The sequence below is a fragment of the Rhinolophus ferrumequinum genome, chromosome 24, assembly GCF_004115265.2.
Source record: "Rhinolophus ferrumequinum isolate MPI-CBG mRhiFer1 chromosome 24, mRhiFer1_v1.p, whole genome shotgun sequence".
Taxonomy (NCBI): Eukaryota; Metazoa; Chordata; class Mammalia; order Chiroptera; family Rhinolophidae; genus Rhinolophus; species Rhinolophus ferrumequinum.
In genome coordinates this window covers 1640664-1667384 of record NC_046307.1, presented here as the reverse complement: position 1 = coordinate 1667384, position 26721 = coordinate 1640664, and the positions used below count along the sequence as shown (strand labels likewise).

General features: G+C 53.0%; 2 protein-coding genes across 6 annotated transcripts; one reads left to right on the top strand and one right to left on the bottom strand.

Annotated features, from left to right (window-relative positions):
• The first annotated feature begins 5394 nt into the window (after nucleotides 1–5394).
• ARF1 (ADP ribosylation factor 1) lies at nucleotides 5395–22856 on the top strand. Of its 3 annotated transcripts, XM_033095811.1 has the most exons (5): nucleotides 6234–6374; nucleotides 20937–21121; nucleotides 21199–21309; nucleotides 21387–21511; nucleotides 21633–22856. In XM_033095811.1, exons 2-5 carry the CDS (start codon nucleotides 20974–20976, stop codon nucleotides 21792–21794), a joined length of 546 nt encoding a protein of 181 aa, XP_032951702.1. In that variant the 5' UTR covers nucleotides 6234–6374; nucleotides 20937–20973; the 3' UTR covers nucleotides 21795–22856. The 3 variants fall into 3 exon arrangements, with proteins under 3 accessions (XP_032951700.1, XP_032951701.1, XP_032951702.1); XM_033095809.1 differs by lacking the exons at nucleotides 21199–21309; nucleotides 21387–21511; nucleotides 21633–22856 and adding an exon at nucleotides 11889–12004 and having other exon boundaries at nucleotides 5395–6374; nucleotides 20937–20965; XM_033095810.1 differs by lacking the exons at nucleotides 20937–21121; nucleotides 21199–21309; nucleotides 21387–21511; nucleotides 21633–22856 and adding exons at nucleotides 11889–12004; nucleotides 12133–12146 and having other exon boundaries at nucleotides 5395–6374.
• Nucleotides 22302–26291, bottom strand: C24H1orf35 (chromosome 24 C1orf35 homolog). Of its 3 annotated transcripts, none has more exons than XM_033095813.1 (8): nucleotides 26062–26291; nucleotides 25797–25947; nucleotides 25654–25699; nucleotides 25496–25578; nucleotides 25261–25333; nucleotides 24997–25157; nucleotides 24447–24566; nucleotides 22302–23773 (listed from the first exon to the last, which is right to left on the bottom strand). In XM_033095813.1, exons 1-8 carry the CDS (start codon nucleotides 26153–26155, stop codon nucleotides 23731–23733), a joined length of 771 nt encoding a protein of 256 aa, XP_032951704.1. In that variant the 5' UTR covers nucleotides 26156–26291; the 3' UTR covers nucleotides 22302–23730. The 3 variants fall into 3 exon arrangements, with proteins under 3 accessions (XP_032951704.1, XP_032951703.1, XP_032951705.1); XM_033095812.1 differs by lacking the exon at nucleotides 22302–23773 and adding an exon at nucleotides 24005–24357; XM_033095814.1 differs by lacking the exon at nucleotides 22302–23773 and adding an exon at nucleotides 24007–24357 and having other exon boundaries at nucleotides 24997–25082.
• Between the last annotated feature and the right edge of the window lie 430 nt (nucleotides 26292–26721).

Genomic DNA, 26721 nt, shown 5'->3' with positions numbered 1-26721 from the left:
CCCCCTGGGGATGGGTCCCAAGAAGACAGCTTTGTCGAGTTGGAGTCTGTGGCCCCTTCCTCACCTGTGGGGCCCCTTCCTCCTTCCCCCGCCCACTACCTTGCTGGGTGCTAAGGCCCCACATCCTGGTCAGTCTGGTTCTGGTGGCCTCCTCCTACTGGCCACTCAGTCTCCAGCCCCTCCACAGCCACACTGCAGGAACCACCAGGGCAAGCCCCCAAGTCCCTGGGGCTCTTCCTGACCCCGCCTCCAGCCCTAATTTTGCTGGCTCTGCTGCCCCTCAGTGTGCCCTCACCGCGTTTCTACATGGGGCCGCTCTCCCTCTCTCCTTGGCCTCATCCAGAGAACCCAGCCCATTTGTGTACAGTCCCCCCCCCCCAAAAAAAAAAAAAACAGGGCACACCCAGGTATTGTCCAAGGACAAAAGGAAGTCCCTCCCCTCATCAACGTCTGTCCCATGTGACTTCCTCCCTCACAAGAAAGGATGGAATCTCAGCTCTAGTTCACCTTAAGCAAGCCTTATCTGATGCCAACCCTCCTGTATCGTAAGTCCATTTAGCCTCCTTTTGCCCCCAAGAATGGTAGCTCACCAACGCTGCCCCCGCCCCCCGCACATCTGGAGCTACTCCCAGCTCTGTGCTGGCCCCCAGCTGGCCTGGCTGTGCCCGAGCTCCAACCCAAGAAGGCCCCAGGGTGGAGCAGCTCCACAAGCTCAGCCCTGACTCAGGATGGGGCAGCACACAGCTGGATTCCCAGGAGCTCTGAGCTCAGACGGTGGCCAGACATATACCACCTGAGGGTCCAGTTGGTCCCTTTTCAGAATTCAAGGGAGGATTTCTAGAACTTCCCAAGGTCCCAGTAGGTAGACATCTGGCCTGGAAGGACATGGAAGAGGCCCCTCTCCACTCTCCCAGGGACCTGAGGAGAGGGCAGGCTCAGGGCTTTTGGCTCTACTGCAGGTGAGAGGGCAGAGGGCAGAGGATGGAGGCAAGGGATCACAAGGGAGGGCCGAACCCATCTGACCTTGACAAGGTAATTAAGGGACATGAAGGGGTGCTGCCCCGTGCTCACCTCCTCACTGAACCCCAGCTACCTTCTGTATCCGTGCAGGTTGCCGGCACAGCCGCTGGGAAATCTGGCAGTTATGGCCCAGCAAGAAGCAACTAGTAAGAAGCAGTGAGAAGGGTGGCCACTGCACACCGAGGCATTACAGCAGTGAAAGCACGTCACACAGCCGGCGGGCGGCGGGATGCTCCCTGCAGCTTATTCACGACTGCCCCAGTGTCCATTCAGAAAGTGACTGCTCTCCACGGGTGGAGGACAGCCTCCATCTCGGACATAGACAAGGCTGGGGCTGCCCAGAGGCTGCTCCCAGAGGCCACTTGGGTCCCACCCAGTGCTGCTGAGATGGTTAATTTGTATCAACTTAGCTGGGCTGAGGGAGGGCCAGGCGGGTAAAGTATTATTTCTGGGTTTCTGTGAGGCTGTCCCAGATAAGATTAGCATTTGAATCGGTTGGGCTGAGGGAAGATGGTCCTCACCAAAGCGGCTGGGCCTCATCCAACTGGTTGAGGGCCAACATAGAACAGAAAGGCACAGGAAGAGCGAATTCTCCCTCTGCTTGAGCCAGGCCATCCATCTTGCCTGCACTGCCCTTGGACTTCGGAGCTCCTGATTCTCCGGTCCTTGGACTGGGACTACATCACCCACCCCATCTCCTGTGTCTCCAGCCTGCAGATGTCAGGTCGTGGGATTCTTCAGCCCCCAAGCCAAGCCCCAGGATCAACGTCATCTCATAAGAGGTCTGACAATTAAGTTCAAGAACTTGTTGCAACGATGTTGCTAACCATTTTTGATATCAGAGGGATTATTCGTTATGAATTTGTACCAACACCAAGTTTACCATTTGGAAGTGCTGAAAAGCTGCATTTAAAAGACAAAAACGACCTGAACTTTTTGCCAACAATTCATGGCTCTTGCATCATGACAATACACCAGCTCACACCGCACTGTCTGTGAGGGAGTTTTTAGCCAGGAAACAAATAACTGTATTGGAACACCCTGCCTTCTCACATGATCTGGTCCCCAATGACTTTTTTCTTTACCCGAAGATAAAGGAAATACTGAAAGGAAGACATTTTAATGACATTCAGGACATCAAGGGTAATACGACAACAGCTCTGATGGCCATTCCAGAAAAAGAGTTCCAAAATTACTTTGAAGGGTGGACTAGGTGCTGGCATCGGTGCACAGCTTCCCAAGGGGAGGACTTTCAAAGTGACCATAGTGATATTCAGCAAAGAGGTATGTAGCACTTTTTCTGGGATGAGTTTGAGAACTTAATTGTCCGACTTCGTATACAGTCCACACACCCTATTGGTCTGTTTCTCTGGAGAACCCTGACACATCCACTGACTGGGAATCAGACATGGGGGCCAGAGGCTTGGCGGCCCCCCAGGTGGCTGGGATGAGCTGCAACTCGGTCTGTCACCCACTTAGCCTGAGTGACAGAACTGGCTTCCCATTCCCCGTAGACATTCTTTACTCCCCAGAGACCCCACCCTAACCACTGTGCGGAGTGGGGCTGGCAGCAGGGGCTGCACTGGGCACAGGAAGACTACTTGCCAAGATCCCACAGGAAGAAGAGGGCATCTTTCAGGGTTGCCCAGAGTAGAGTCTCTATGTGCGCCAAGGACCCCCTAGCAGGTTGGTGAAGATGGGATCCTTTCTCAGAACAAGGCGGTATCCCTGCCTAAAATAAAAGACATACCATTTCAAAGGAAACAGATCCAGTTATCAAAAGCTTTAAACTATTATGACATGTGACTTCAGGGGTGACAGGTTTTGTTACCTTGATGGGGGTGAGGATCCTGAGATGCACCAAGAGCCACCAGAACTTCCCAGACTTCACACCTCCTGTGTCCTGCTGTGTGCCACCTGCACCCACATAAAGCAAGAAAACCTGGAAGTGAGGCATTCTGAAGGAGGCACAGGAAGCAGTACTGTCATGGATGTCAGCCTTAGTTACCAGCACTGGAGGTGACAAGGCCAGCCGACAACCCCAGAATTTTAGTTGACTGGGGAGCAGAAATAATATTTCATGCTTCCTGTAACAGCTGTGCCACGACATGAAAACGTCTTAGGTTTCTGTTGCTGATACAATCATAGGTCCTGTGCATACAGCTGTTTGGGAATGTCATCTACATTCCAAATGGGAGGCCATGCTCAATGTCACCCGCAGGGTCCTGAAAGCAAACGTGTCTTCGGCAACCCCATGTGAAGCCCGCTGAGCAGGGTGACCTCACCTGCTGTCTACCCAGGTGTTGGGGGAACTGGAGAACCAGGAAGGAAACATCCTTGCCCTGTGGAGCTGGCCTTCTAGGGACAGCCACCATGCCTGGGAGAGCCCAGCCGGGACGGCTATCCAAGACAACACCCCAGGCAGAGGGACAAGGCCCCGAGTAGGGAACAGCCTTGGCCTGTCCCAGGGATGGGAAGGAGCTCTGTCTGTGAACTGGGCCAGGGCCAGGGGACCATAGTAGGGATGTAGGAAAGGGAGCAGCCGGCAGGAAATGGGGAAACTGAGGCAGGTACAGGTCTGGGGAAAACAGGTGATGCTCAGAGGGTCCTGAGGAGAGAGAGGCCTCTCACGTGCGTGCAATTAGGCTGTGCCCTCAGCTGCTGTGTGGCTGCAGGTGAGCCCACAGGTTTTCCACATGACCAGAGTGGCACGAGTCAAGGTAGGGCTGCCCTGGGTGTGGGCATGGGGGTTGCGTAGGTCCCCTCCCGGGGCCCACACGGTCAGAACAGCCATAATAATTCCTGCACCAGGAGGGCCATGCAGGAAGGCAGGCTTTGGGGGAGGGCCTGGAAGAGAAGGGAACAGGACTGTGAGAAGGGCAGGGCCCTCTCCACACCACCCCTGTCCAGACAAAAACCTGTCTCAGGGTCCCCTCTGGGCTCAGGCCTGTGGAGGCCAGCCCAACGGGGCCAGGAGCAGGTGGCTGAGTGCAGGGAGCCAGAGGGCCTCCTTTCCCCCCACCATCCACTGAAACCTTTAAGAGGATAAAGTTCTGCAACTAGGTGCTGGACGTTGAGTGTGTTAACTAAGTAGTGAGCTCCCTTGTCACTAGAGGAGTCCAAGATAAGGTTGCGGCCTGCAGACGCACTGACGCTCCAGTGTCCTGAGGGGCAGGGCGGGGCGGGGGAAGAGTGAAGGTGCAGCCACAGGCATGGTAGGGGCTGAGTTCCAGGGACTCAATCCTAGCTGTGTGAACTTGGCTTGGAACGTCTGTGAGAGCCCCTTGCCAGGCGTGAATACTGCTCACCTCCCAGGTACCTCACACAGAAACTGCAGAGGTGCTTGCCAGCTCAGGTCCTGGAAAGCGTGAACATTTCCTATCCCCGCTTTCATCCTACCCCCGCTCTTTTGCTCTGGCTGTCCTTCTGTCTGTCCCTCTAGCCACCTTCCCAGGGGGTCTTACTGTTCAGCATCCCTGTGTATGACTTGGTCCTTGGCCTAAGGACCCCCAGAGGCGAGGAGCTTACTCCCAGATCCCAGGAATCCACCCATGGTGGTCAGGCTGGAGTGAGGATCTGGGCTGGGGGCTTCAGCTGATAGTGGAGCCACCTATAATGGTGGCCCTCTAGAGAGCTCATCTCGCCACCTCCTGGCTGAAGGTGGGCCGGCACCCTGCTCAGTCTGTCCCCAGGGTGTCCATCCCCAGACCCAGTGGAAGAGGGGCAAAGGTCCTGGCTCCCTATATAACCTCAGGCAAGTACCTGAGCCTCCGTTTCCCCAGATAACTGCCTGGCACTTCCTGGCTCCCTGACGGGTCTCTACTAGGATCAGGGCTGGGCCCCCCCATACCTGTGTGACCTTGAAGATGCCCCCTTTTCCCAACGTGGAAGCCAAACCAGGACAGAATCAGGAGGAATGTAAATTCCTTAACCTTTGGCAGATATGCAAGAATCCATTTTTTTTTTTAACTGTGTGTGTATCTTTCACATGCTCCTTTCTGTCTGTATTTTTCACAACTAAAAAAATTTCAAAGGACACATGGTCACGTCCAGATGCCTGGCCCTGGGTCAGCCCTCCAGGGCAAGGAGTCCGCACCACCAGAAGGTTCTGTGCCCCTCTCGGAGGTACAGACCCCTGAGGCACTTTGCATGAGCATTTTTGAAATGTTACGGCCTAGCGCGGTGGGGCGCCGCAGAGCCGACTCCAGAACTCAGGTCTGGGGGAGGCTAGGGCTGCCTGGGAGGATCTGGCAGCCCCTGGAGGGCTGGTGAGGTCCCAGCCGGCCCCGCCCAGTGAGGGAGCCGTACCCATAGGGAACAAGTGAGCAAGGTGGGCAGACGGCCCCCAGCCAGGCCCAGAACACCTCAGGCCTTCCTCTGTCATGCAGGCCTCTGGGCCACGGAGACTGGGACCTACCGTGGACCCTCTACAACACGCAGGGCACGGAGCTTAAGAGCTTCCCAGCAATCTCCCCAACACCTCCCGGTTGGGAGCCTCTCACAGAAGCACGAGGGTGGGGGGAGGGAGCTCAGATAGCAGAAGGGGTGGACTAAGGTCCGTGGGAGGCCAGAGTAAGGTCCCAAGTGGGAGCCACCGAGCCCGGAGAACGTGAAAAGGGCCCCGATGGTCCTCGCCTCCCTTCTGACCTGCCCAAGGAGGCTTCCCGGAGGAGGGAGCTCCCTCTTCCTGTCACCTGGATCAGAGCTCAGCGGCCTCCCGGAAGCAGCGCTGTCTCCCTGCTCGGACCGTGCTACTGTAAGGCTTCTTTATTTGATCTACAGCCCGCTCCCCCGCGTCGGCTGTCGGGCGCGCAAGGGGTTGCGTGCGCCGCAACGGGTGTCTCCAAGGGGCGAGCACCCCGGGAACCCCACTTCTCGCGGTGGCCTCCAGCGGGAAGCAACGGTTTCCACAGTACCGGGGGACCGACCCTACCGTGGGACCGCCCTGGCAGGGGCGGGGGTCAGGCACCCCGGCGCCGCAGCTCCGGAACCCCAGGACCGACTCCAAGTTCAGTCTGCAATCGCGAAGTGGGCGTGTGAGTTTCCTACGCCGTCTTCCGGGGAGACGCGCGGCGCAGACGCAGACAGACTTCGCCCCTCAAGCGCAGAGGTGGGGGTGCGCACGCACAGCGGCGGGCGGGGTGTCATCCCGGCGCCGCGCTCCCAACCCCTGCCGGGAAGCTGGTCGTGCGCGCGCCGCGGCAGGGGAGTAGGCGGGGCTGCGGATGGCCCTCCCCATTCCCCAGCGTTCCCCGCGGCAGCAGGCACTGACGTGGCCGCCGTCAGAGCCGCCATCTTGTGGGAGCAAAACCAACGCCTGGCTCGGAGCAGCAGCTGTGCCTCGGCCGCTGAGGGTGAGGCCGGGGCCGGGGGCAGGAGTAGGCTGCACGAGTGCCTGTCTACCGCGGCGGGGCGGGAGGGCCGGGGCGAAGCCGAGCGCCGGGGTGAGGGCCGGGGCGAGGCCGGGGCGAAGGCGAGGCTGAGCCGGGAGCTATGGTGAGGGCCGAGGCTGAAACGAGGCGAGGCCGGGCGGGGGGCCGAGTTTGAAGCGAGTCCGGCCTGGGAACCGAGGCAAAGCTAGGGCGGTGAGGACCGAGGCGAGGCCGAGTGGAGGCCAGGCTGAGGACCGTGGTGAGGCAGGGCGGGTCTGGAGCGGAGAACTGGACTGCGGGTCGAGTCGAGGATAGGCGGGGGTCAGGAACGAGGGCAGTCGCCCGCCGGAGTCACATCGAGTTTGGGGCTGAGTTGAGACCAGGCCGGGGGTCAGTCTCCCGCCAGCCCCCCGAGCCGCCACTACGGCTCCGTGCCCCCCAGAGACACCGGGGCTGGTGCCCGGAAGTCCGGCCTGGCCGTGGGCTCCCCAGGAAGCCCCGCTTCCTGCTCCGCCTCCCGCTTCGGGGTCTCGAGGATCAGGAAACTGAGGCTCATGGCCCGGGACGCGGACAAGGTCACCCGAAGACCAGGGTTTGAGCCCAGTTCCTGTTTGCTCCGAGGGCGGGGCGGGGCGGGGCTCGGGTGCGGGCCTTGCTGTGGGGTAAGGGCCTAGGGTCCGAGTGGGAGCGCTTGTGCAGGGCCCCTTTATCAAAGCTTGCTGCAACCCTTGGGTTGTTTCCTTGGCGCCGTTGGCAGAGATGAGAACACTATTGATAGCTGGTGAATCTTTAACTGATCTCTGGAAGGACTGGCTCGGGGTCGAGACGTCCTCTCAAGCAGAGCGCCCTCTTCTTGTTTCCCAATCCAGGTGTTTACGGCGTGTAAAATTGTAGCTTTGTTAATAAGGCTTGCCGATTAATTACAGAGTACTTGAAATATTAGTCAACTCAGATGGCCCTTCTGAGCTAGGAGACCCTGTTTTATTTCCTCAAAACACCAAGTTGCTGTTTTAAATGAATTGAGCGGAATTGCACAAGAAGTCATTGGCAGGAGAAGAGAGAATTCAAACGCTTTGGGGTGGTCTGGAAAGCCACTGTTGAGAGCTGTGTGGTTGGTGCCACTACTGGTGTTCCTTCCAGTGGTCAGCTCTAGTTCTTGTTTCAGAACTAGCGGTCAGCACTTTTTTCTGCCAGCTATTTGCATGATGGATCCTGCGTTTCCGTGTGTGGTGTGTGTGTGTGTCGTCGATCTGTGAGATGCTGGGGTACATTGTGGCCCTCTGCCGAGGCAGCTCCCAGTATCTAACACATGGGGCTGCCAGTGTGGTGTCCCTACTTAGAGTTTGGAGCAACCTCCGTGAGTAGTTGAAATTGTTAAGAACTTGAATGCATAGTGTTACTAGCTAGCTGGGTCCAAAATGAAGAGGAATTGAGTGTGTATGTTAATCACAGATCTGGCCACCTTGTTAGAGTGTGCTGTTTTCTTCCCATAAAGGCTTTCTCTTCATATTCGGCAGAGTGTGGCTGTGCCTCTTCACAGGTGTCACTGTCTTTAGGAATGTCCTGTTGAAAATAAGTCCATGTCACTTGGGCATTAGAAACATCATATTTCCTTTGAGGGCTATCTTCAGATATAAGTATTCAGAACTGCTACTTCAAAAAGACTTAAAATAGTTGGTTTGGATAATAGCTGACTCACATAGTGTCTGCTCATCACTGAGAGAAAGTTAGTAGAAAGCAAAAACTGATTGTGTGCTCCTCACAGTTCTGGTTTTTAAATCGTGTGGTCCAACTATTTGCTTTGCCTCTTGCACAATATGAAGAGGACATTCAGACCTGCTAAGCTGCCTCTACCAAAGACTAGATGGGCTTGAAACTACAGGAAGGTACATTTTGATTTATTTGTAGACTTCAGTGGAATTCCGTGTGGACCACTGGCAGCTGGGGTGATAGCCAGAGTCAAACGGGCACAGGAGTAAACCTAACCAAGGGAAAAACCCCGTGCACGTTCATCAGTAGTATGTTCACTTAGTTTGAGAGAGCTGAATGAGTTTTCTTCGGATTCCCCTAATTGAGTGTTCTCTTGACATAGGAATTTAGATCTGCTCTTGATCACAGGTCAGGCTTACCGAGTGTTTCTGCAGCCTTCCCGAGGGCCGTGCTCATTTCCTGAGCAGCTGTTCAGACCCCAGCTGGCCTGGGCTTGCCAAACCACTCATCCGTCTCTGTGCATGTTGTCCTATCCATATTCTCTCCTTTGACCTTCCAATCTTTGTAGAATTAGGAAAATGAAAGGAAATAAAATCCGTATCTGTTAGTGGTTAGGAGAGAAACATGAAAAATTCCCTTCATTTAGGATCTTAAAATTAGATAAGAACTTATCTTGTACTCTGTTCCTCACTGGCTTGGATGGTGTTAGGTATGCCCTCCCAGCACTGTCAGAAGTGGTCTTTTGGAAACAGTTTTATCTACTAGTGGACTAGGTGTAACCTTCCCACTGGCAAGTAAAGGATGGCTTGGGGATGTGTGCATGGGGCGGGGTGATTCCAGGTCTCACATATAGCACCTCAGCTCATTTCCTTCATCCTTGGGTTTTATCATTTTGTGTGTGTTAGAAACTGTTTAAAATACGGTTACACTGCATATGTCATAACTACAGCTCTGTTATTGTTCTGGAAGGTGGTTCAGAATTCTCAGATGGATCAGATGGCCTGATTAGCTGGGGAAAAATGTGGCAAAATTTAACACAAAAACATTAAAGCTCCCTATTTCCAGGAAAGTCTCTTAGGCCCTCACCCAGAGTCCTGTCACCTCAGTTTCTTTGCATGAGTTGGAAGGAATGGTGAGTCTGTCTGATGCAGGAACCTAACCTTGTTCCTAACAGACTCTTGTTTCCTGATTTATTTATTTATTTATTTATTTATTTATTTATTTATTTATTTATTTATTTGCACACAGTGGCAACAAGAGCTCGGCAGCCTGTCCTTGGCAAGTAGAAAGGGGAGAGACAGAAAAAAGCAGATACTACACACACAGCAATCGGGAATGATTCTGTTGAGGAGGCAAAACGTTTTTATACACCTCTGAGGCCACAGGGGTGACTGTTAGTATAAGGCATAAGTTAATGGAGGCCCAGGTATGATCATGCACATTTTCAGAAGTTAAAGTGTAGTATATTTGGGAAACATTAATGTTTAATTGTAATTTGATAAGTGTTGCTCCTTAAAGGGATGTTAGCAAGTCATGTAAAATAACTAACGTCTTTCAGTTTGTGTCATACGTCAGATTATTTTTGCAGTGCCACGTATGGGAGCTAAACAGGAAGCTTAGTGGTTCTTGTCTAAGATCCTAAAATTTTTTTAATGTGAAGTTTTTTGAGTATCCCATCAGTGAGACTTCAATACAAATGGCCAAGAAAACAATTTCAAGACTGTCTAGACTCATTCATGAAGAATAGGAATGAAGGCAAAGTTAGATGTACTAGCAGTTTGATCACAGGATTCAGAATAAAGGATGTCTTAAAAATTGCTGTTAATAGTGTGTTTTCCTGTGACATTTCCTCTCTGTAGGTGAGTGTGCAGTTCCTAATTAAATGATCAGATTCATTAATTTATATTTAAAATATTACATCTTTGGCAGTTTGGGTGGTGAAACGTAGCTTAAAATAATTACAACTTTTAGCATTATTCTTCTGTCAAAGTGATAACAGTGTCTTGCCGATTCCTGGGGAGATCACAGAAAATGTGTTCTTAGTCACCAGTTGCAGGCATCTGGGGGCAGGGGGAGGCAGAAAGTTGTGCACACACCCCTCCCATATACTGCACATTGCTGGGATGGTCCTCTGTGCCCTGCGTAGTCACGGTGTCTCCATAGCCCTGGTCTCCTCACTGGAATGTCAAAGGAATGTTCCCCTAAGAACCCTGGCGAGTGCACTCTTACTCATTTTCTCCTCTCTCTGGTGATTACTCCTTTGGATGCCAGGGAGGTGCCCAGTGGAGGTGGAGAGGAAAAGGGGTTCCGGGCAGAGGGGGCCCCACTGCTGAGTGTGGGGTGGGGTGGGAGTGTGGGGCCCTGGCATTGAGCAGAAAAGGAAGGCAGGCCAACAGGAAAGGTGCAGGTGCTGAATGCCGCCTGTTAGGAGGGTGGGGCGTGAGGTGGGCATGGGGGGTGAGAAGAGGTGTGAAGGAGCAGGGTCTTGTGGTTTGTGGGAGAACAGGAAGCTTCTCCCAGGCAGGGGAACAGTTGAGTGCAGAGGCCCTGGGGTAGTTTTGGAGACCTGCCAGGAGCAGAGTGGGGAAGCCTGCTGGTGTGTGCCAGTGGACCTTGGAGGGCCTACCCCTACACGCCCCACCCCCGCCCCCCGGAAAGTATTTGGGGAATTTGTGAGAGCGGCAGGAACACATTTTGTGTGACTTTCATATCTTAAACCTAATTCAGTTTTATGTGCAGAGACAAAACTTTTATTTTTGTGTGTGGTTTTGATAGGTGTTCTGAATTTTCCAGGAAAGAAATTACCTCGTAAATCAGAGGGAGGGAGTTTATTTTGTTTTCTGCAGAACCTTACCGTGAGTTGCTTTCTCTTTCTGCTTCATGGACACAACAGGCCCCGAGTGTCTGAGCTGCCAGCACGAGTGCTGTGAGTGTGCGTTGCAGCAGGCTCCAGGAGGTGGTTCTCTGACAGCCCCCCTGAGCTGGCGGTGTGTTTCTGCCCAGTATGGAAGCATGTATTTTATTCTAAGTCACTGTCCTTCATTTCCCTGTTGTTATTACAGTTGGGCAGCATGATGGGTGTTTTGCAGTCAGTGCATATGTTGGTTGTGTTGCCTGCTGGTTTCCTTTTGGGATGGTAAAGGTGGCTCTGTGAAGCACCAATGAAATGGGGCGCCGGTTCTGACCTGTGTAAGGGCCAATTTAGCATGTGGTGTTCAGTCTTCTGATTTATCCTACAGGCCTGTCTTGTTGGCATTGACAACACCTTGTGGGGTGGAAGGTACAGGCAGTTGTAATGCCAGAGGGGTGGTGAGGTGGCCCCATGCCAGGGCACAGGCAGGGGGTGGTGTGGATGCACCTTGCAAAGAGAGAGGCAGGACTTGCTGTTAAAGCAGATAGATTTGAGGATGAAAGGGACAGAGAGGGATTGTGGGTGTCTCTGGGGTTTGGGTCTCAGTAACTTGGAGGGAGTTGCTCACTGTTAAAGTGGGGAAGGGCGGGCCCTTTATGTAGGAGGGGTTAGATGTTGTTGGGAGAGTTGTGTGTCAAGGGGATGGTAGGAAGGAGTCTGGATGTGATACGTGGGTCCAGCTAGAAATAGAAAAACGGGGGTCACGTGTAGGGGCCATACCCCCCTGAGAGTGAATGGTTGAGAGGAGTGCTGGGGTGTGAAAGTAGAAGACGCAGAACATGGTGGGACCTCTGGGAGGTTTTAAGCAGAAGATGGCATGAAAAGTGTGTGAGTGAGATTACCCTGTGATTAAGACAGGCACTTTCCTGTCTTAGGTGTGACCAGAGGTTGGAAGAGGCCTGTTGCGAAGTTGCTGTGGCCTCCCGGGCAAGACCAGCTTCTTGAAGGGTGAAGTGGAGGGCGTCCTGAACCCCTGCACCTCTTGAGTGTTGTGAGCTGGCTGCCTCCCTGACAAGGGTCACAGGAGGAGGGGCAGGTGGGGGGGCTTTCCTCAAAGGTGGGGGGATCCAGTGGAGGTTTTCACCCCATGCTGCCACTGTCCTCTTCTGTGTCTTCCAGGAGCCATCTCTCCGAAAAAGGTGGGGCTGCAAGTTTTAAAATTTTGTTCTTAAAATGAAAGATCTCTGAAAGCAAAAATCAAATTGGAGATTGGTTTAATCCCTCACCAAAGCCCCTGTTGAGAAAGCCTCTGGGGGCCACCTGCTACTCTTGAGTGCTTGAAGGGGCTCTGAGGGCTTGTGCTTACAGTTTCCGTTCTCTTCGAGGGTGTGGAGAGGGGTCTCAGAGGCCCATCCTAGTGCTGGGAGAGGGCCTGTGTCTGCACAGTGCGTGTGGGCGGCTGCTTTGAGAAGGCACCAGAACAGAGACTGCAGAGGCTTCAGCACGTTTGCAGTGACCACATGATTAACGAAGTGGAGTGACGAAAACAAATGAATGGGATTTACTTCACAACAGAAATCAGAATCCTGAAGCGTTTTCTTTTTGTGTTCTCACTACTAGAACTGAAACCCAAGACTGTTGTGACTGGTGTGCCCGCCCTTTCTCTGTCAGGGCTGTGGGGGGTTGGCATCTGATTGTGTGCATATCTGCATTGAGAGGGCCGCAGTGTCACTGAGGAGCAGCAGCCTTTGACATTGCTTGACCCAGAGGCCTCTAAGCCAGGGGTGTCCAAACTTTTTTCAACGTTTTTCACCAAGGGCCATATGTGGTAAAATACACAAAGAGCCGGGCCACTCACTCGAGGTGAAGTACGTATTGCCTCACCTGGTTTATTTAAGTAAACGAAACATATTTTTGGAGTTTGCTGCGGGCCAATTAACAATGGATCGTGGGCTGCAGTTTGGACACCCCTGCTCTAAGCTCTAGTTTATTGATACGGTGAGGTGGAAGGCAGACACCAGCATTCTCCATTTTCTCCATCTGTTAGTTGGAGTCACTGAGTATTGCTAGCCTCTATGTGCCCAGTGCTGTTCTCCTGGCACAGCTCCTCCTTTTCTGAGTGGTGACTGTTGGCCCTGTGGTGTGTCAAGTGTGCGCTGAGAATAGAGAGGAAAGGACCACTTCCTGTGGAAGGTGGTGGCTGGCATCTAAGCTTGGCTGCAGAGGTTGAGGGAAGGGCCGAGTGGACACAGCTTGAAGAATCAAAGGTGTGGCGAAGGCGCTGGGGTCAGACATGCCCAAGCTCCTTGCTGAGTGAGGCCTCTAAACCAATCCCAAACTGCTGGTCCTCTGGTTCCCAGCAGAGGGATGGGATTGAAAGACTGGGTGGGATTGAAAGACAATTTTAATTGACTTCCAAAGGACCACTAATAATCTGCACTATTAGTGAGGGGTTGGTGGTAGGTGGTAGGACACTTTTCAGGGTGTCTGGGTGGTTTAGAGTTGCCTGTGGTTTCTCAAGTCCCGCTTTGCATTTTAGTCATGAATTTAGTTTTCTCCATTTTAAGTTCGTTGCACATTTTATGTTGTGGATTGACACAAAATAGTATTTTTCATCTTTATTTTTTTCCAGTAACAAGTCCCTCAGACAATTGTGCTTCGGGTCAGACAGAAGGTATCTGCACCCTTATCGCCAGAGTAGAGGTGCTCATTAGGGTCTAGTATGCTGGTGGCTTCTCAGCAGATGGCGAGAGGCCTGCAGGACCTGGAAGCTTGGCCATCACTGTTGTCCCATCCTACAGGACATAATACTCAGATGGGCCTCAGGGGACCAGGAATATAGTTTTACTCTGGAAGTCTTCCTGTCCAGGGACAAATTAGGGAGAGGAAATAGAGAAGAGCAGCCGGCATCTGCCACAAAGACAGGTGCACACAGCTGTGAGAGCTGTTCCAGGTGCAGCTCTGAGGGAGACCTCAGCTGTGGGTCTCCTCCATCCTGGATTCACTCCAGAGGAGGCCATGTGACATTTGGGTTCAGTGTCCCACATGGATATTGTTTTCGTTTGTGCTAGCCCATCTGGTTATTTACCCCCATCTGTCGATTTCAGAAGGACATATGTGTTTGATGAATTGCTTTGAGGGCAGTAAAACTTTAAGACTGTGAATAAGGGGGAACTACAAAACATAAATATGTTCATCAGTTAAATGCTTTGATTTTTGTAGTTAGTGGTGAGTAGGATTGATTACAGTTAAGCTGTTCCCATGTGCCTCATGGTTGGTGTGTGCCTGTTCAGCCACACAGTGACAGTGGTTCTTTGGTGTCCGTGTTACTGTAGACCAAGAGCCACATTCATTCGTGAATGAAATTCATTTCTTCATTTCTAGCTGTCATTTTAAAGAATTTTACCTTGAATCTTAAGCTGGTAAAGAGCCATCAAAATTGAAATTCACTGGTTGCTCCTCCTAAGAATTGGACCTGACAGGTAATGCCCTCCTTCAGGTGTGGGAGGCACCTTGTGAACCTTGGGTATGTTAGATACCAGCCTTCCAGTGTTAGAATGCTGGCCTGTCTTGGGTGTTGGGGGAGGGGTGGGAGGATCCAGCACAGAGGCCAATCCAAGTGCCTAATTGGTTCCTGCAAAGCATCCTGGACATTTTGTTCTGAAAAGCAGCCGTCTCTCGTTGGAACTCACCTTTAGATGCAGACCAGAATGGCACAGTTCAAAAATTCTGTTGTATGTTCTTTTGTTTATTGAAAGTTTGGGGAGAGGGGACGGCTGTGGGGGGGTCAAAAGGTACAAACTTCTGATCATAAGATAAATAAATTCTGGGACATAATATACAGGGTGGTGACTGTAGTGAACACTGATGTACTGTACATCTGGAAGTTACTAAGACAGGCAGACCTTAAAATTTCTCATTACAAGAAGAAAAATGAACTATGTGATGTGATGGATGTTAACTAGACTTTTTGTGGTGATCAGTTCACAATATATGCACATATCAAATCATTACGTGGTACACCTGAAACTAATACAATGTATATGTCAGTTGTCTGAAGGAGGAGAAAAGAAAGTTTGTGAACTTAATTAGATCCATTGAGTGTCTCAGGCTGAATATTCTTCTGAGCGTGTTATTGATGCATATCTTTGTCACAGTTGTGTTAGGCCTGTGAGGTGTATCTGCTTATCACTAGTATTAGTACCTTCAGGTTTTCTCTTACACTGATTTTTATAAAATAGGGACAAAATGTAATGCACTACTCAACTGGGGAAGAACATCAGAGCTATAGAGATGGAATGTTGGGCTTACAGGCAGGGTGAATGGCTTGAGACTTTATTTTGCTGGTGTGCTGGAGCCCCCAGGTGATGTACAAAAAGCAGTTGGCAGCAATTATGACATGTGGCTATATCGTCGGTGAACGTAGAGGATCCCTCTTTAAAATTAAATCCTATGTGTTAGGGGTGAATTGGGCTTTTGAGTGGTGGATAATCGAAACACATGTGACTGCTAGAGGCAGTTGCTCATTCATGAAACTCGTAATTAAAAAAATATGTAATGTATATCAGTTCCTCAGGGGAATCACTTTGTTAATTTGCCTCAGATATTAAAACAGATGATGAACTATTGGGCTGTACATTTTACCATATGTAACTCATACCTCAAGAAACTTGACTTTGAAAAAGAAAAAAAGCTCTGATGTCACCCAGCTTTTCATTCAAGCAAGGGATTCATCCATCTGAATCCCCATTTACAGAGATCAGAGCAGCCAATCACTTCCATGCCACAGAGTGGAGTCCAACCCTCACTTTCTGCCTCCCTGGATCACAGTTAAGTTTCCCAGGCCTCGTTCCACATTCATTGGTGGTGTCCTCTTCCTAGTGATCCCAACTGTGCAGGTCATCTTACTGTTCACGCTAACAGCGATTCTGTTACATAAGTCAGCTCTAATGGTTTCAGAACACATGACAGACTTTCCTTCTGCAGAGCAAGCTATACAACTCTGATCGCAGATGAGGGCTAAAACCATTGAGGCTTGTAGGAGATGCCGAGGGCACAGGTAGAAGTCACGGGTACACTTATTTCTCTTCGGCAGCTAAAGCAGTCATGCTGGATTCATTTATTGCAGTGGGGGGTGAGTGTTTTTCCCTGGGAGGCCCCATCGCTGGCCTTGGCCTTAACCTTGTATATCTTTGCATGCAGGAATGCAGCCCGCCAAACTGTGTCGTATTCTTGGCTTTATATGCTGGAATGCCACCCCAGAGGCTGCGTCTGGTCTTGTTACTCTGCTTACGTCTTCTAGATTGGTCAGGAGCTGGTGCAGACTCACGGCAGCGGGGTGCGGGGGGGTTCTTCTGAGAAAGTCAGTGTCTTCTCTGCTCACTAATACAAGAGATCGCTACCGTGAACCTGAAAAACCAGTTTTGACTTGTGTGGGGAGTTCTGGTGGAGGAAAAGGTTTGGAATAGTACCTGGGCTGGGCATCCTGCAAGTTGGAACCTGTGCCAAGAGGCCACAGCATGACTGGTGGCCAGTATTGAACTTCTCTTCTACAGTAGATGGGTCTGGATCTCTGAAAAAGCAGTAAACAATGCTGGCAGGACTGTCCAGGAGCCACCAGGGTCCCTGGACCAGGTGCAGGGTGGGTACAGATGCTTGTGGAGAGACTCAAGTACTGTGTTACAGCTTCTTAAATCTGAGACTTGGTGCTCATCTCCATCCTGGTTCTGCCACCAAGCGTGACTCCTTCCCCCTATGGGGCTCCAGGATTTTGATCTGTTTAGAAACTGAATGGCAGGGACTGACCATGTTGGTTATCAGCGCTCACCGACTCAGGCCCAGGGAAGAGGTAGAGGCTGGCATCCAGGCGTAGGTGGCTTTACCTGATGTGCCCTCCACTCAAGTGGGGTTAGGGAGCGTACAGGTAACCTTTGGTGCCCAGGTTTTTGTGTCTGTTTTTGTGAAGGAGATGCTTTAACAATAAAACAAGCATAAACAGCAGTTCTCCATCCTGCTTCTCAGGGACAGCCCCTTTCATCCTTAGGCTGTAGTCCATATTTTTGAATGAATGTATTCTCTTTGAGTGGTGAGGGTTGGCCCTGAACACCACACGTTCTGTCCTTCGCAATAACAGTAACGGTATCGTGACTGAGTAAATGTTGTTCACTACTGAACCAAGTGGTGCCTTGACTGCCTTATATTTTCCCACAGGAAATCCTAAAACAACCTCCTTTTGTTTGTTTTCATCCTTGGATTTTTTTCTATGTACCTGTCATTGGTTTTTCCCAATTCCCCTGGAATTGCCCAGCCCCATGTTGAAACCACGTAGGTAATAGGTTCCCCTTTTCCTGGAACTCTCCTCTCTGCCTTCCTGCTACAGTCTGGGCTGGCCGCTTGGCAGGCCTGCTTCTGTGTTTCCATCACTCGAGGGGCTTCCCTCGCCTGAGGCAACCTGGCATTTCTCTCCTGATGTTTGCTCTTCTCCTACACGGAATCCATACTTTGGCTGATATCTCTGGGTGTTAAGTTTCAGGTGCTTTGACCCTTGGTGTTCTGGAATTTAGTGTGCCTGTTTCAGTCTTAGATGTTGATTTCTTTTCTTTTTTTTTTTTTTTAAGAAAATTTTTAAAAGATTTTTTAGGTGGGGGAGCAAGCAGTTCTAGGTTTGCATTAAAATTGAGGGGAAGGTGCACAGATTTCCCACACACACGTGGGCTCCCACCATCGGCTTCCCCACCAGGTTTGTTACAATAGTAAACCTCCATGGACACATCATCACCCAGAGTCCATGGTTTGCATTAGGTTTACTCGTGGAGTTGGACCTGCTGCGGGTTTGGGCAAATGGACAATGACATGGATCCACCATTGCAGTCTCATGCAGAGTAGTTTCACTGCTCCCAAATCCTCTGTGCTCTGCCTGTTCATCCCTCCCAATCCCCCAGCCCCTGGAAATCCTGGTCTTTGTACTGTCTCCGTAGTGTTTACCTTTTCCAGAATGTCAGGTCGTTGGAATCGTACAGTATGTGGCCTCCTCCATTTGGCACCTGTCACTCAGTAATACACATTTAAGGTTCCTCCATGTCTTTTCCTGGCTTGATAGCGGGTTTCTTTGTAGTGCTGAGTAATACTCCACCGAATGGATGCGGCAGTTTGTTTTTCCATCCACCTGCTGAAGGACATCTTCGGGGCCCCCAAGTTTTGGCAATTAGGAATAAAGCTGCTGTAAATATCCATGTACAGGTTTTTGTGTGGACGTAAGTTTTCAGTTCCTTTGGGTAAATACCAAGGAGCGCAACTGCTAGATCCTATGGTGAGAGTATGTTTAGTTTTGTAAGAAACCACCAAACTGTCTTCTAAAGGGGCTGCACCATTTTGCGTTCCCGCCATCAATGGATGAAAGCTCCTGCTGCCCTGCGTCCGCATCCATATTTGGTGTTGTCGGTGTTCGCCTGTGGGCCATTCTACTAGGGGTGTAGTGGTAGTTCGTTATTTTACTTTGCATTTCCCTGAGGACGCATGATGTGGAGCATCTTTGCAGGGTCTCATTTGCCATCTGTGTACATCTTTGGGAGGTGTCTGTTAAGGTCTTCGGCCCAGTTTTTAATCAGGTTGGTTGTTTTCTGATTGTTAGGTTTTAAACTGATCTTTGTGTGTTTTGGATGACAGTCCTTTCTCAGAGGTGCCTTTTGCAAAAACGTGTTCACCTTCTCTTAACAGTGTCTTTCTCAGAGCCGAAGTTTGTGATTTTAATGAAGCCCAGCTTATCAATTAAGTTTTCCTAGATTGTGTCTTTGGTTTTATATCCAAAAAGTCATCACCTGCCCAAAGTAGATGTTGGTCTTTCAATTCTCCTAATTTTCCCTTTCTTATCCATGTTTTTTTGTGTGTGGATTTTTCACTTTGTCACATCTGGTTTGTCGCTCCCTGTGTCCTAACACCTGTTCTTGTTTTCCAGGCCCCACATCCCCACTTGTTGGCGCCAGGGTTCGGGGTTTTGTTTGGTTTTATTTTTTTCCTTTTAAGTAGTCTCTGTCTTCTGTCTTGCCTTTCTCCAAATTCCTCTTGGAGGCTTCTTAAAGGGCAACAGGCATGGCTGTTTTGGGAGCCTCCATAAGTCCTTACTTTAAGGCCACTGGGTCTCCAGGGCCTCCTGTCGAGTACACCCAGCTCCTCTCTGTGCAGCACATGTACTCACACACCCTCCTCTGCTTGGGGACCAGAGTCAGAGCCCCTGGCTTAGTTGTTCCAAGGTCGCTTCGCTCCTGAGGACAAGCACAGGGTCAGACCCCACCGACCGTGCGTTAGATCCCAGAATTTGTCTCCCCCCTTTCTCTCTGTCCTGGTGGGTTAGCCATCACTTTATTTGTTTATAGTAAAGATCTTTTTAAATAAAGTTAAAAGGGCATTGAAACCAATTGGAAGGGCTTCACTGAGCATGTTTGGGACCATTGGAGCATCAAAGTGGAAATGGGGCTGCTGGTTCTGACCCACTGAGTGAAGTAGAAACACGTGAGTTCATACCCATGTCGATACCTGGAGGAGGAAAGGTGGTTTCTTACAGCAGAATGCTGACAGCTGGAAGGAATGACTAGGTAGAAAAATCACCTTTTGACAGTCATCACTGCAGTAGTTGAGCCAGGAAATGGCAGAGTGCCAAAATGAGAGAGGGTGGACATTTGGTGCGGAGTGGGATGGGCACGTCATTCAGTGCTCAGGGTGGAAAGAACCTACAGCAGAGAGAACTGGTGACTCCACCTGTGCCTGTTATCAGGGATGACCTGGGCGTGGTGGGGATCTGGACATGCCCCCTAGGCCTGGTGCGTGGGGCATGCCTGTGCTAGGCCCTTATGATGTCCTCCAGTGACCCTTAACCCCAGCAGCGTCTTTCCAAAGGTTGGGAGCTCATGGTTACCTCCATGGGCATTTGAGAGAGGGACCTTTTTCCCTAAGTCGTTGTTTGGAAATAAAACAGTTGAGTGAAAGTGCTCCAGTATGGAGAGGCCAGGCTTGGGTAGCTCTCATGCCCTAGGGGCCATCTGGACTGGAGACCCTGCCGCTGAGAGCCTGCTCTCCCCCAGCCCATGTCTGCCTGGCCCTTCCTGCCAGCTCTCTGACCTTGGGTCACAGCCGGCTTGGTCATGTCCCAGTGATTCTGCTCTGCTGAGTGAGGGGAACCTGGGGTAAGAGTGCGGCCCGGACACGACGTGTATGTTCTCACATGAGCGTGTTGCCACACCACATGGGCCCCCTCCTTTCTGGGGCGGGTGACTTCCTCTGGTGGGAAAGAGTCCCCCTGACAGTGCTCCCCTGGGGCCCTTGTTGTGCCTTGGACTCAGTACCCAGGTGTTGTAAGTCACTGCATCCTGCCTGCAAGTTGAGTGTTGAGCTCTTAGCATGTTAGGAAAGGTTGGCTTCTGGTCCGTGCCAGGGGCCCCTAGCTCCCCGTGCATTCATCATCTTGAGTGTGGGCCGTGTTTCACTGGGGCTTGCTGGGGCAGTTGGCAGACACCAGGGTACTTGGTGCGGTTGTTTCTGGCCCCTTGAAAAGCTTTGTGATTGAATGGAGAGGATCTGGCATTCATTGAAAGATGTCGAATGCTCAGCGTCCCCTCTTCCCACATGTCAGACATTGCACCCCGCGGTAGGTTCAGTGGACTTAGGGGCAAGTTGCCATGTGGCCTTGGGCCTCACTTCCTGAGCTGACGGCAGCTGCTGCCTCAAACTCCTGTCAGCCCTATTCCTGATATTCCCAGACTCTCCCTTCTCAGGGTGACTGGGTGGCTCCAGAGGCCCATCAGGCAGGACTTTTTCTGTAGCTTGGGAATTGGAATTTCATTAGCTTCTGCCCTGTGAGTTTTCAGGAGGAGGAAGCCGTGTGTCCATCTGTCCGTCTATGGTGGGAATGTGGGTGGTCTCTGAGCTGCTCTTGCACTGATGGCCCTGGGCAACACAGAGACCGACCTGGGGGCCCCTTGTTTCTGCAGGTTTCTCTGGCCAGTGTCACTCCCTGCAGTCGACAGCATGGGGAATATCTTTGCGAACCTCTTCAAGGGCCTTTTTGGCAAAAAAGAAATGCGCATCCTCATGGTGGGCCTGGACGCTGCGGGGAAGACCACCATCCTGTACAAACTGAAGCTGGGTGAAATCGTGACCACCATTCCCACCATAGGTGAGGAGGCTGGGCTGCTGGGGCCTGGGGGACGGGCAGCTTGGGGGCAGGGCTCACGCTGGGCTGTGGTCCTGCAGGCTTCAATGTCGAGACAGTGGAGTACAAGAACATCAGCTTCACCGTGTGGGACGTGGGCGGCCAGGACAAGATCCGGCCTCTGTGGCGCCACTACTTCCAGAACACACAAGGTGAGGGAGGGGGGCTTATGGCCTGTGGGAGAGCTGGGGTGTCCTCGGCGCCTGCGCTGACGCCTGCTCCTCGGCAGGTCTCATCTTTGTGGTGGACAGCAATGACCGAGAGCGTGTGAATGAGGCCCGGGAGGAGCTCATGCGGATGCTGGCGGAGGACGAGCTCAGGGATGCTGTCCTGCTCGTGTTCGCGAACAAGCAGGTATGTGCTTGTGTGTGACCAAGCCACCCCGAGGGCCTGAGGGAGTCATGGGTTGGGTGGGGTGGTGTCTGAATCTTCCTGCTGACCCATGGCTACCATGCCGCCCTGCCCCTCCCAACAGGACCTCCCCAACGCCATGAACGCAGCTGAGATCACAGACAAGCTGGGCCTGCACTCTCTGCGCCACAGGAACTGGTACATTCAGGCCACCTGCGCCACCAGTGGGGATGGGCTCTATGAGGGACTGGACTGGCTGTCCAATCAGCTCCGGAACCAGAAGTGAGCTGCACTCCTCTCCCCCCTCACTCCCTCTTCCGCCCTTGCTTTCTTCTCATGTGGCAGACGTGCCCCTGTGGTGTGAGTGCCAGAAGCTGTCTCCATGGTTGGTCCCAGTGTGCTTCACCATGCTGTACATGTGCAGACGCAGCCTGCAACCGGGTTTTTATTTAATGTAAATAGTTCTTGTTTCCAATGAGGCAGTTTCTGGTACTCTATGCAATATTACTCAGCTTTTTTATTGTAAAAAGAGAATCAACCCACTGTTAGTACTGAGAAGGGATTGTAGGCACCTGGGGCCTCCAGGAGCTGCTGTTAGACCAGCCTGACACTCTTGAGATTTAGATCTGTGTTGAGATCCATTTTGGTGGTTGGTTTTTAACCCAAACTCAGTGCATTTTTTAAAATAGTTACAAATACAAGATAAGGAGACACTTGAACACACAGAAGGGAGAAATGTGCCTAGTGTAGGTTCTGCAGTAATGGCCTGATCCCAGTCCACCCATGGTCTGTCTTCTATCTGGAGCATGTGGCGGGCAGAGCCAGCCACGATATGTTCTACATGGTCACATACGGTTCCCGTGATTGGCTGGGTCATCCTGCATCCCATAGCGTTTGTGCTTGTACTTGTGCTTACACCACCACCCAGGGGATGGGCTGGGGGCTGTGGCCACTGCTCAGACCCCTCGGAGGGACCCCAGATTTCCCTTGGGTCAGCATGGGTGCTTTGGTGGGACCACTGTGGCCAGAGCGGGAGCCTTGTGGTCCCCACGCATGTTTGCTCACTCCAGGGTGTCTGGGTCTCACCAGCAGGAGCACAGGCAGATGGGTGGTGGGTCATCCTAGAGTCCAGCCCCTTGGAGCCCCCGTCCACATGTGCTTTCACTCCCTCAGCCTGCAAGGGTCAGATTTGCCATCAAAAACGACAACCTCTACTTTTTTTCTTTTGTATTTTGATAAACACTGAAGAAGCTGGAGCTGTTAAACTTTATCTTGGGGAAAACCTCAAAACTGGTTTATCTGGTGTCGTGGAACCTCTTACTGCTTTCAATACACAATTAGTAATCAACTGTTTTGTATACTTGTTTTCAGTTTTCATTTCGACAAACAAGCACTGTAATTATAGCTATTAGAATAAAATCTCTTAACTATTTCATGGCTTTCCAGTGCTTGGGTGCTGCTGACCAAAGGCTGTCTCCTGGGATGTAGGCCGGGACAAACTTAGGGAGTTTAGCCAACCCCGGATCCACCCCATTCCTTCTCTGACCCTCCCCACTCCACCCTCACTGTGGCAGCTGTGGGTGGGTGTGTCCAGCGCCCTTGTGACCCTCATGGGTCTCACCCTGCTGGCAGCCCAGTCCCCAGTCCTGGTCCAATCTTGGCCATGCCAGGTCTTGAGGACTAGCAGGGTACCCAAGTGGGGTGTGCCCTGGGGTTGTGTGCACCCCCCAGGAGGATGGGAACCCCTGGCCTAGCTCCATGTCCTTGCCTGGGGAGCCTTTGCCATGGTGCACACCTGTGCCCAGTGGGTGCTGTGGGCCCCCTATCTGCTCCCTAGGGGCCGTCCCTGCGATCTAGAGCCCTTCTGGACACCCTTGCTCCGCAGCCAAGCCAAGGTCCAGGTGTACTTCCCCAGAGGCATCCAGCCACATGGGACCCTCTGCCCTGCCCAGCCTGAGATAACGGTCACAGGTTGAGAATCAGGGCTGAGGCTCTAAAGACAATCATTTTTAGTTTTTATTTCTTTAAAAATCAGAAGCAAAATTGAATATATTTCATAAGTGAATCCAACTTGGGTTTTGTCTTTACTCCGATGCAGATGTAAGATTTAAGTTTTTATTTCTTCTGTGAATGGGGTGGTGAATGGCTAAAACACACCTCCTGGCAGAAGAGCTGGGGGGGGCACCTGGAACTCCACCCAACCTGGGAGCAGCAGAGCGGACTCAGCAGGCAATTAGGGCGGCATGGGACCAGGGCAGGAGGTGCCTGGGGAATGAGGGTGTCTTCAGGTACAATTCCTGCCCCCCACCCTCCAACTTACAAACACCCCATCTGGCTGCGCCTCTCTGCACTTGCCCACCTGCAGCTGAGTCCCTCCACCCTCCTGCACAACAGGAAGTCATCCTCCCTGTGGGGTCTCGGGTGGTCTTGCTGGAACCCAAGGCACTTGCCACATTTTCACTCATCACTTTCTATTGGAGGACACGACAACCTTCACTTCAATATGAGACATTTTCCACTTAAAATAAGTTTATTTAAATACAAAAGGAGGGTCAACACAAAAAGCAGTACATGGTCACAGCTTAGACTCTTGGGACCTAGGGAAGCTGGACCTGGGCAGCTGTGTGGGCCTGTGGCCATCTGAGGTTGAGGCCTCACCCAGACACCTTGCCTGCTTGCAGGGCCCCCACAAGTCTGCCCTCCAGCTTCCTGGGCCTGGCAGGGCACATGCTGAGGCTTCCCTGAGGGCAGCACTTGGCTGGGGTGGGCTGAGCCTGTCACTGTCGTGCCCTCACCGCCTCTTAGAGCAGGGCGAGGCCGAGTCGGAGTCGTGTCTACGATGGCGGGCCCTGGGGAGAGCAGGGGATGCCCAGTGTGAGGGGCCACCCACTGTCTGGCCCAATTTCCCAGGGCCTCCAGGCAGAGCTGCTGCACCTACCGGGCATGAGCCGCGGACAGTGAGGAAGCTGCCCCCGTCCTGCGCTCCCTTTCTCTCTTCTCTTTCTTATGCTTCTTCTTCTTCTTCTTCTTTTTTCTGCTCTTCTTGTGGCTCTCAGAGCTGCAAGGGGGATACAGAGTGCCAGCAGCCGCTGGCCTATAGGGGTCTCACAGGGTGTGGGGCCTACAGGCTTGTGCGGGCCACCACAGTAACCACTGACCCATCCTCAGTATCACATGACCAGCAGCTAGCATGGTAGGGGACACAGATAGGGGCCTTTTCATGGCCCCTTTTAACACCCTCCCTGCCAGGTGGTGTGCTCTCCTGAACCCCATACGCCTCACTCGGTCTCCAGAGCCCCTCCACCCTGCAGCTCACAACATGGTGCTGCCTGACCTCAATGGACACGAGGCCTGGGACTGCCCTGGGGTCACAACCTTGAGAGGTTCCCCAGAAGGAAAAGGGATCTGGAAACAAAAACATCACCGACTCGAATGGGAGCCAGCTGTGCAGAGAACCCCGAGTCCTGTGGCACTCAGCCAGCCCTTACCCCAGCTCTGCCTTCGCCTTCTCCTCCAGCCGGGGCTTCTTCCGGGACGGCGAGGCCCCTGGGCGACTGCTCTCCATGCGGTGGTGCTGCCGAGGGAGCCACTCTTGGAGGCGTGCAAGATTCCCCAGGGAGAACCAGACCCGGTGTCCTAGGCCAAGAAGCTGGGAGGGCCCCCGAGGGGAGACGAGAGACAGCCCATACCCTGGCCCTCAACGGGAAGAGGTACACAGACCCGGCCACGAGATCCCACTTAGAAGTGATTACCGTGAACACGGAGAGCCCCAGCTTAGCCGCCTCCTTGTCTTCTCGGGACAACACCACTCGGCCTGCGGAGCCACTGCGGGGACACGGGTGAGACCCTCCCCCGTAAGACACCTCCCCCAAGGCCTCCTTAGCGGGTACCACCTTCCACCTAGGCAGCTGACAGGTCCGAGCCCCTAAGAGCTGCACCCTGGCGCTTTCTGAGCCCCCGCCCTTCAGGAGCACCCCCGGTGCACACCTCGAGCTCCCCAGGCCCAGGAGCCGGTCTACTCCCTTCTCTTCGGGGTCACCACCTTCCCGCTTGCAGACCTCCACAAAGTCCTGCGGGAGGGAGGGCGGCACGGGTCAGCCCGGTCCCAGACCGTCCCACCCCGCCCCCTCAGGGCTGCTCCTCACCTCCTTGCTCAGGCCGGTGGGCTGCTTCCTCACGTTTTTGTAGCCTCTGTAGGACCGCGCGCGAGCGTCACGGGCGGCGGGCCTCGCCTCGGCCCCCCGCCGCGTCCCCGCCCCTCGGAGGTCCCCAGCCCCGGTGCACTCACAACGCCGCCATGAGCGCCTCCTGCTCCGCCTGCCTCACGGCCGCTAGCTCCTCCTCCCGGCTCAGTCCCGCGCCGTCCGCCCGGCCCTTGGCGTACCAGGTGAGGTCGCGGCCCTTCTGCCAGCGGCCCACCGGGGCCATCAGCGAGTTGCCTGCGAGGACGGAGGCCAGTCCTTGGCGCGAGGGTGGGCGCGCCCCCGACCCCCGAGACCGCAGCTCTGCGCCCCACCACCCCTGCGTCCCGCACCCCCAACACCCGCGCTCACCCAAGTAGTTCTCCCTCTGCTTGTCGGTCTTCACGTCCTCCCAGCTGAACTGGTCCTGTCCCCCGCGCACGCCGCCCCGGCTGGAGCCGAACATGGTGCACGACGACCCTCCGCCCCCGGACCTTCTCCCCTTCCACCGCGGCGCCTGCTCCGGCGCCTACGTCGCTCGCCGTAACGTCATGCCCGCGCCAGCCGCGTCGCCGTTCGCGCCTGCGCACTGTCCCCACCCTCGCTCGCGCGTGCGCAGCGCTCCGGACCGCGCGGGCAAAGCCCCGAAGCTAAACCCGAGACCAGCTGGCACGACCGCCGTTATAGAAGTCACGTTGTGTGGTGACGCCAGGATCCAGGGTCGGTGCCCAAAAGTCACAGTCTCTGGTGTGCGCCGTGTGCCGGATCCAGCAGACGGGCAACCCCGGAGAACAGCTGGAGAGACAAGTCTCCAGCTGCACCAAGGTTTCTGCCATCACGTCCGCGGCTGTGGGAGCCAAGGGGTGGACACGGTGTGGGGACCCTGCTGTGGTCACAGGGGCGTGGACGCACATGGCACTGCTCTTGGTCTGCAGCAACGCCGGGGAGAAAGTGCGCCCAAGCCCTGGCAGAGGTTCCACACGAACACCTGCTGCTAACTGCTGATGGCTCAGCGGGCTGGTCGACGTACAA

What these genes read in the sequence shown, in the direction of transcription:
- ARF1 (XM_033095809.1), top strand. Translation starts at nt 5,645, where the DNA reads ATGGTCCTCGCCTCCCTTCTGACCTGCCCAAGGAGGCTTCCCGGAGGA. An exon ending in CTGTGCCTCGGCCGCTGAGG is followed by an intron (nt 6,375 to 11,888) that starts GTGAGGCCGGGG and finishes TTCCTGTCTTAG; the next exon opens with GTGTGACCAGAGGTTGGAAG.
- C24H1orf35 (XM_033095812.1), bottom strand. Translation starts at nt 26,155, where the DNA reads ATGTTCGGCTCCAGCCGGGGCGGCGTGCGCGGGGGACAGGACCAGTTC. An exon ending in CCACCGGCCTGAGCAAGGAG is followed by an intron (nt 25,579 to 25,653) that starts GTGAGGAGCAGC and finishes TCCCTCCCGCAG; the next exon opens with GACTTTGTGGAGGTCTGCAA. An exon ending in CTGTCCGCGGCTCATGCCCG is followed by an intron (nt 24,358 to 24,446) that starts GTAGGTGCAGCA and finishes TGCTCTCCCCAG; the next exon opens with GGCCCGCCATCGTAGACACG.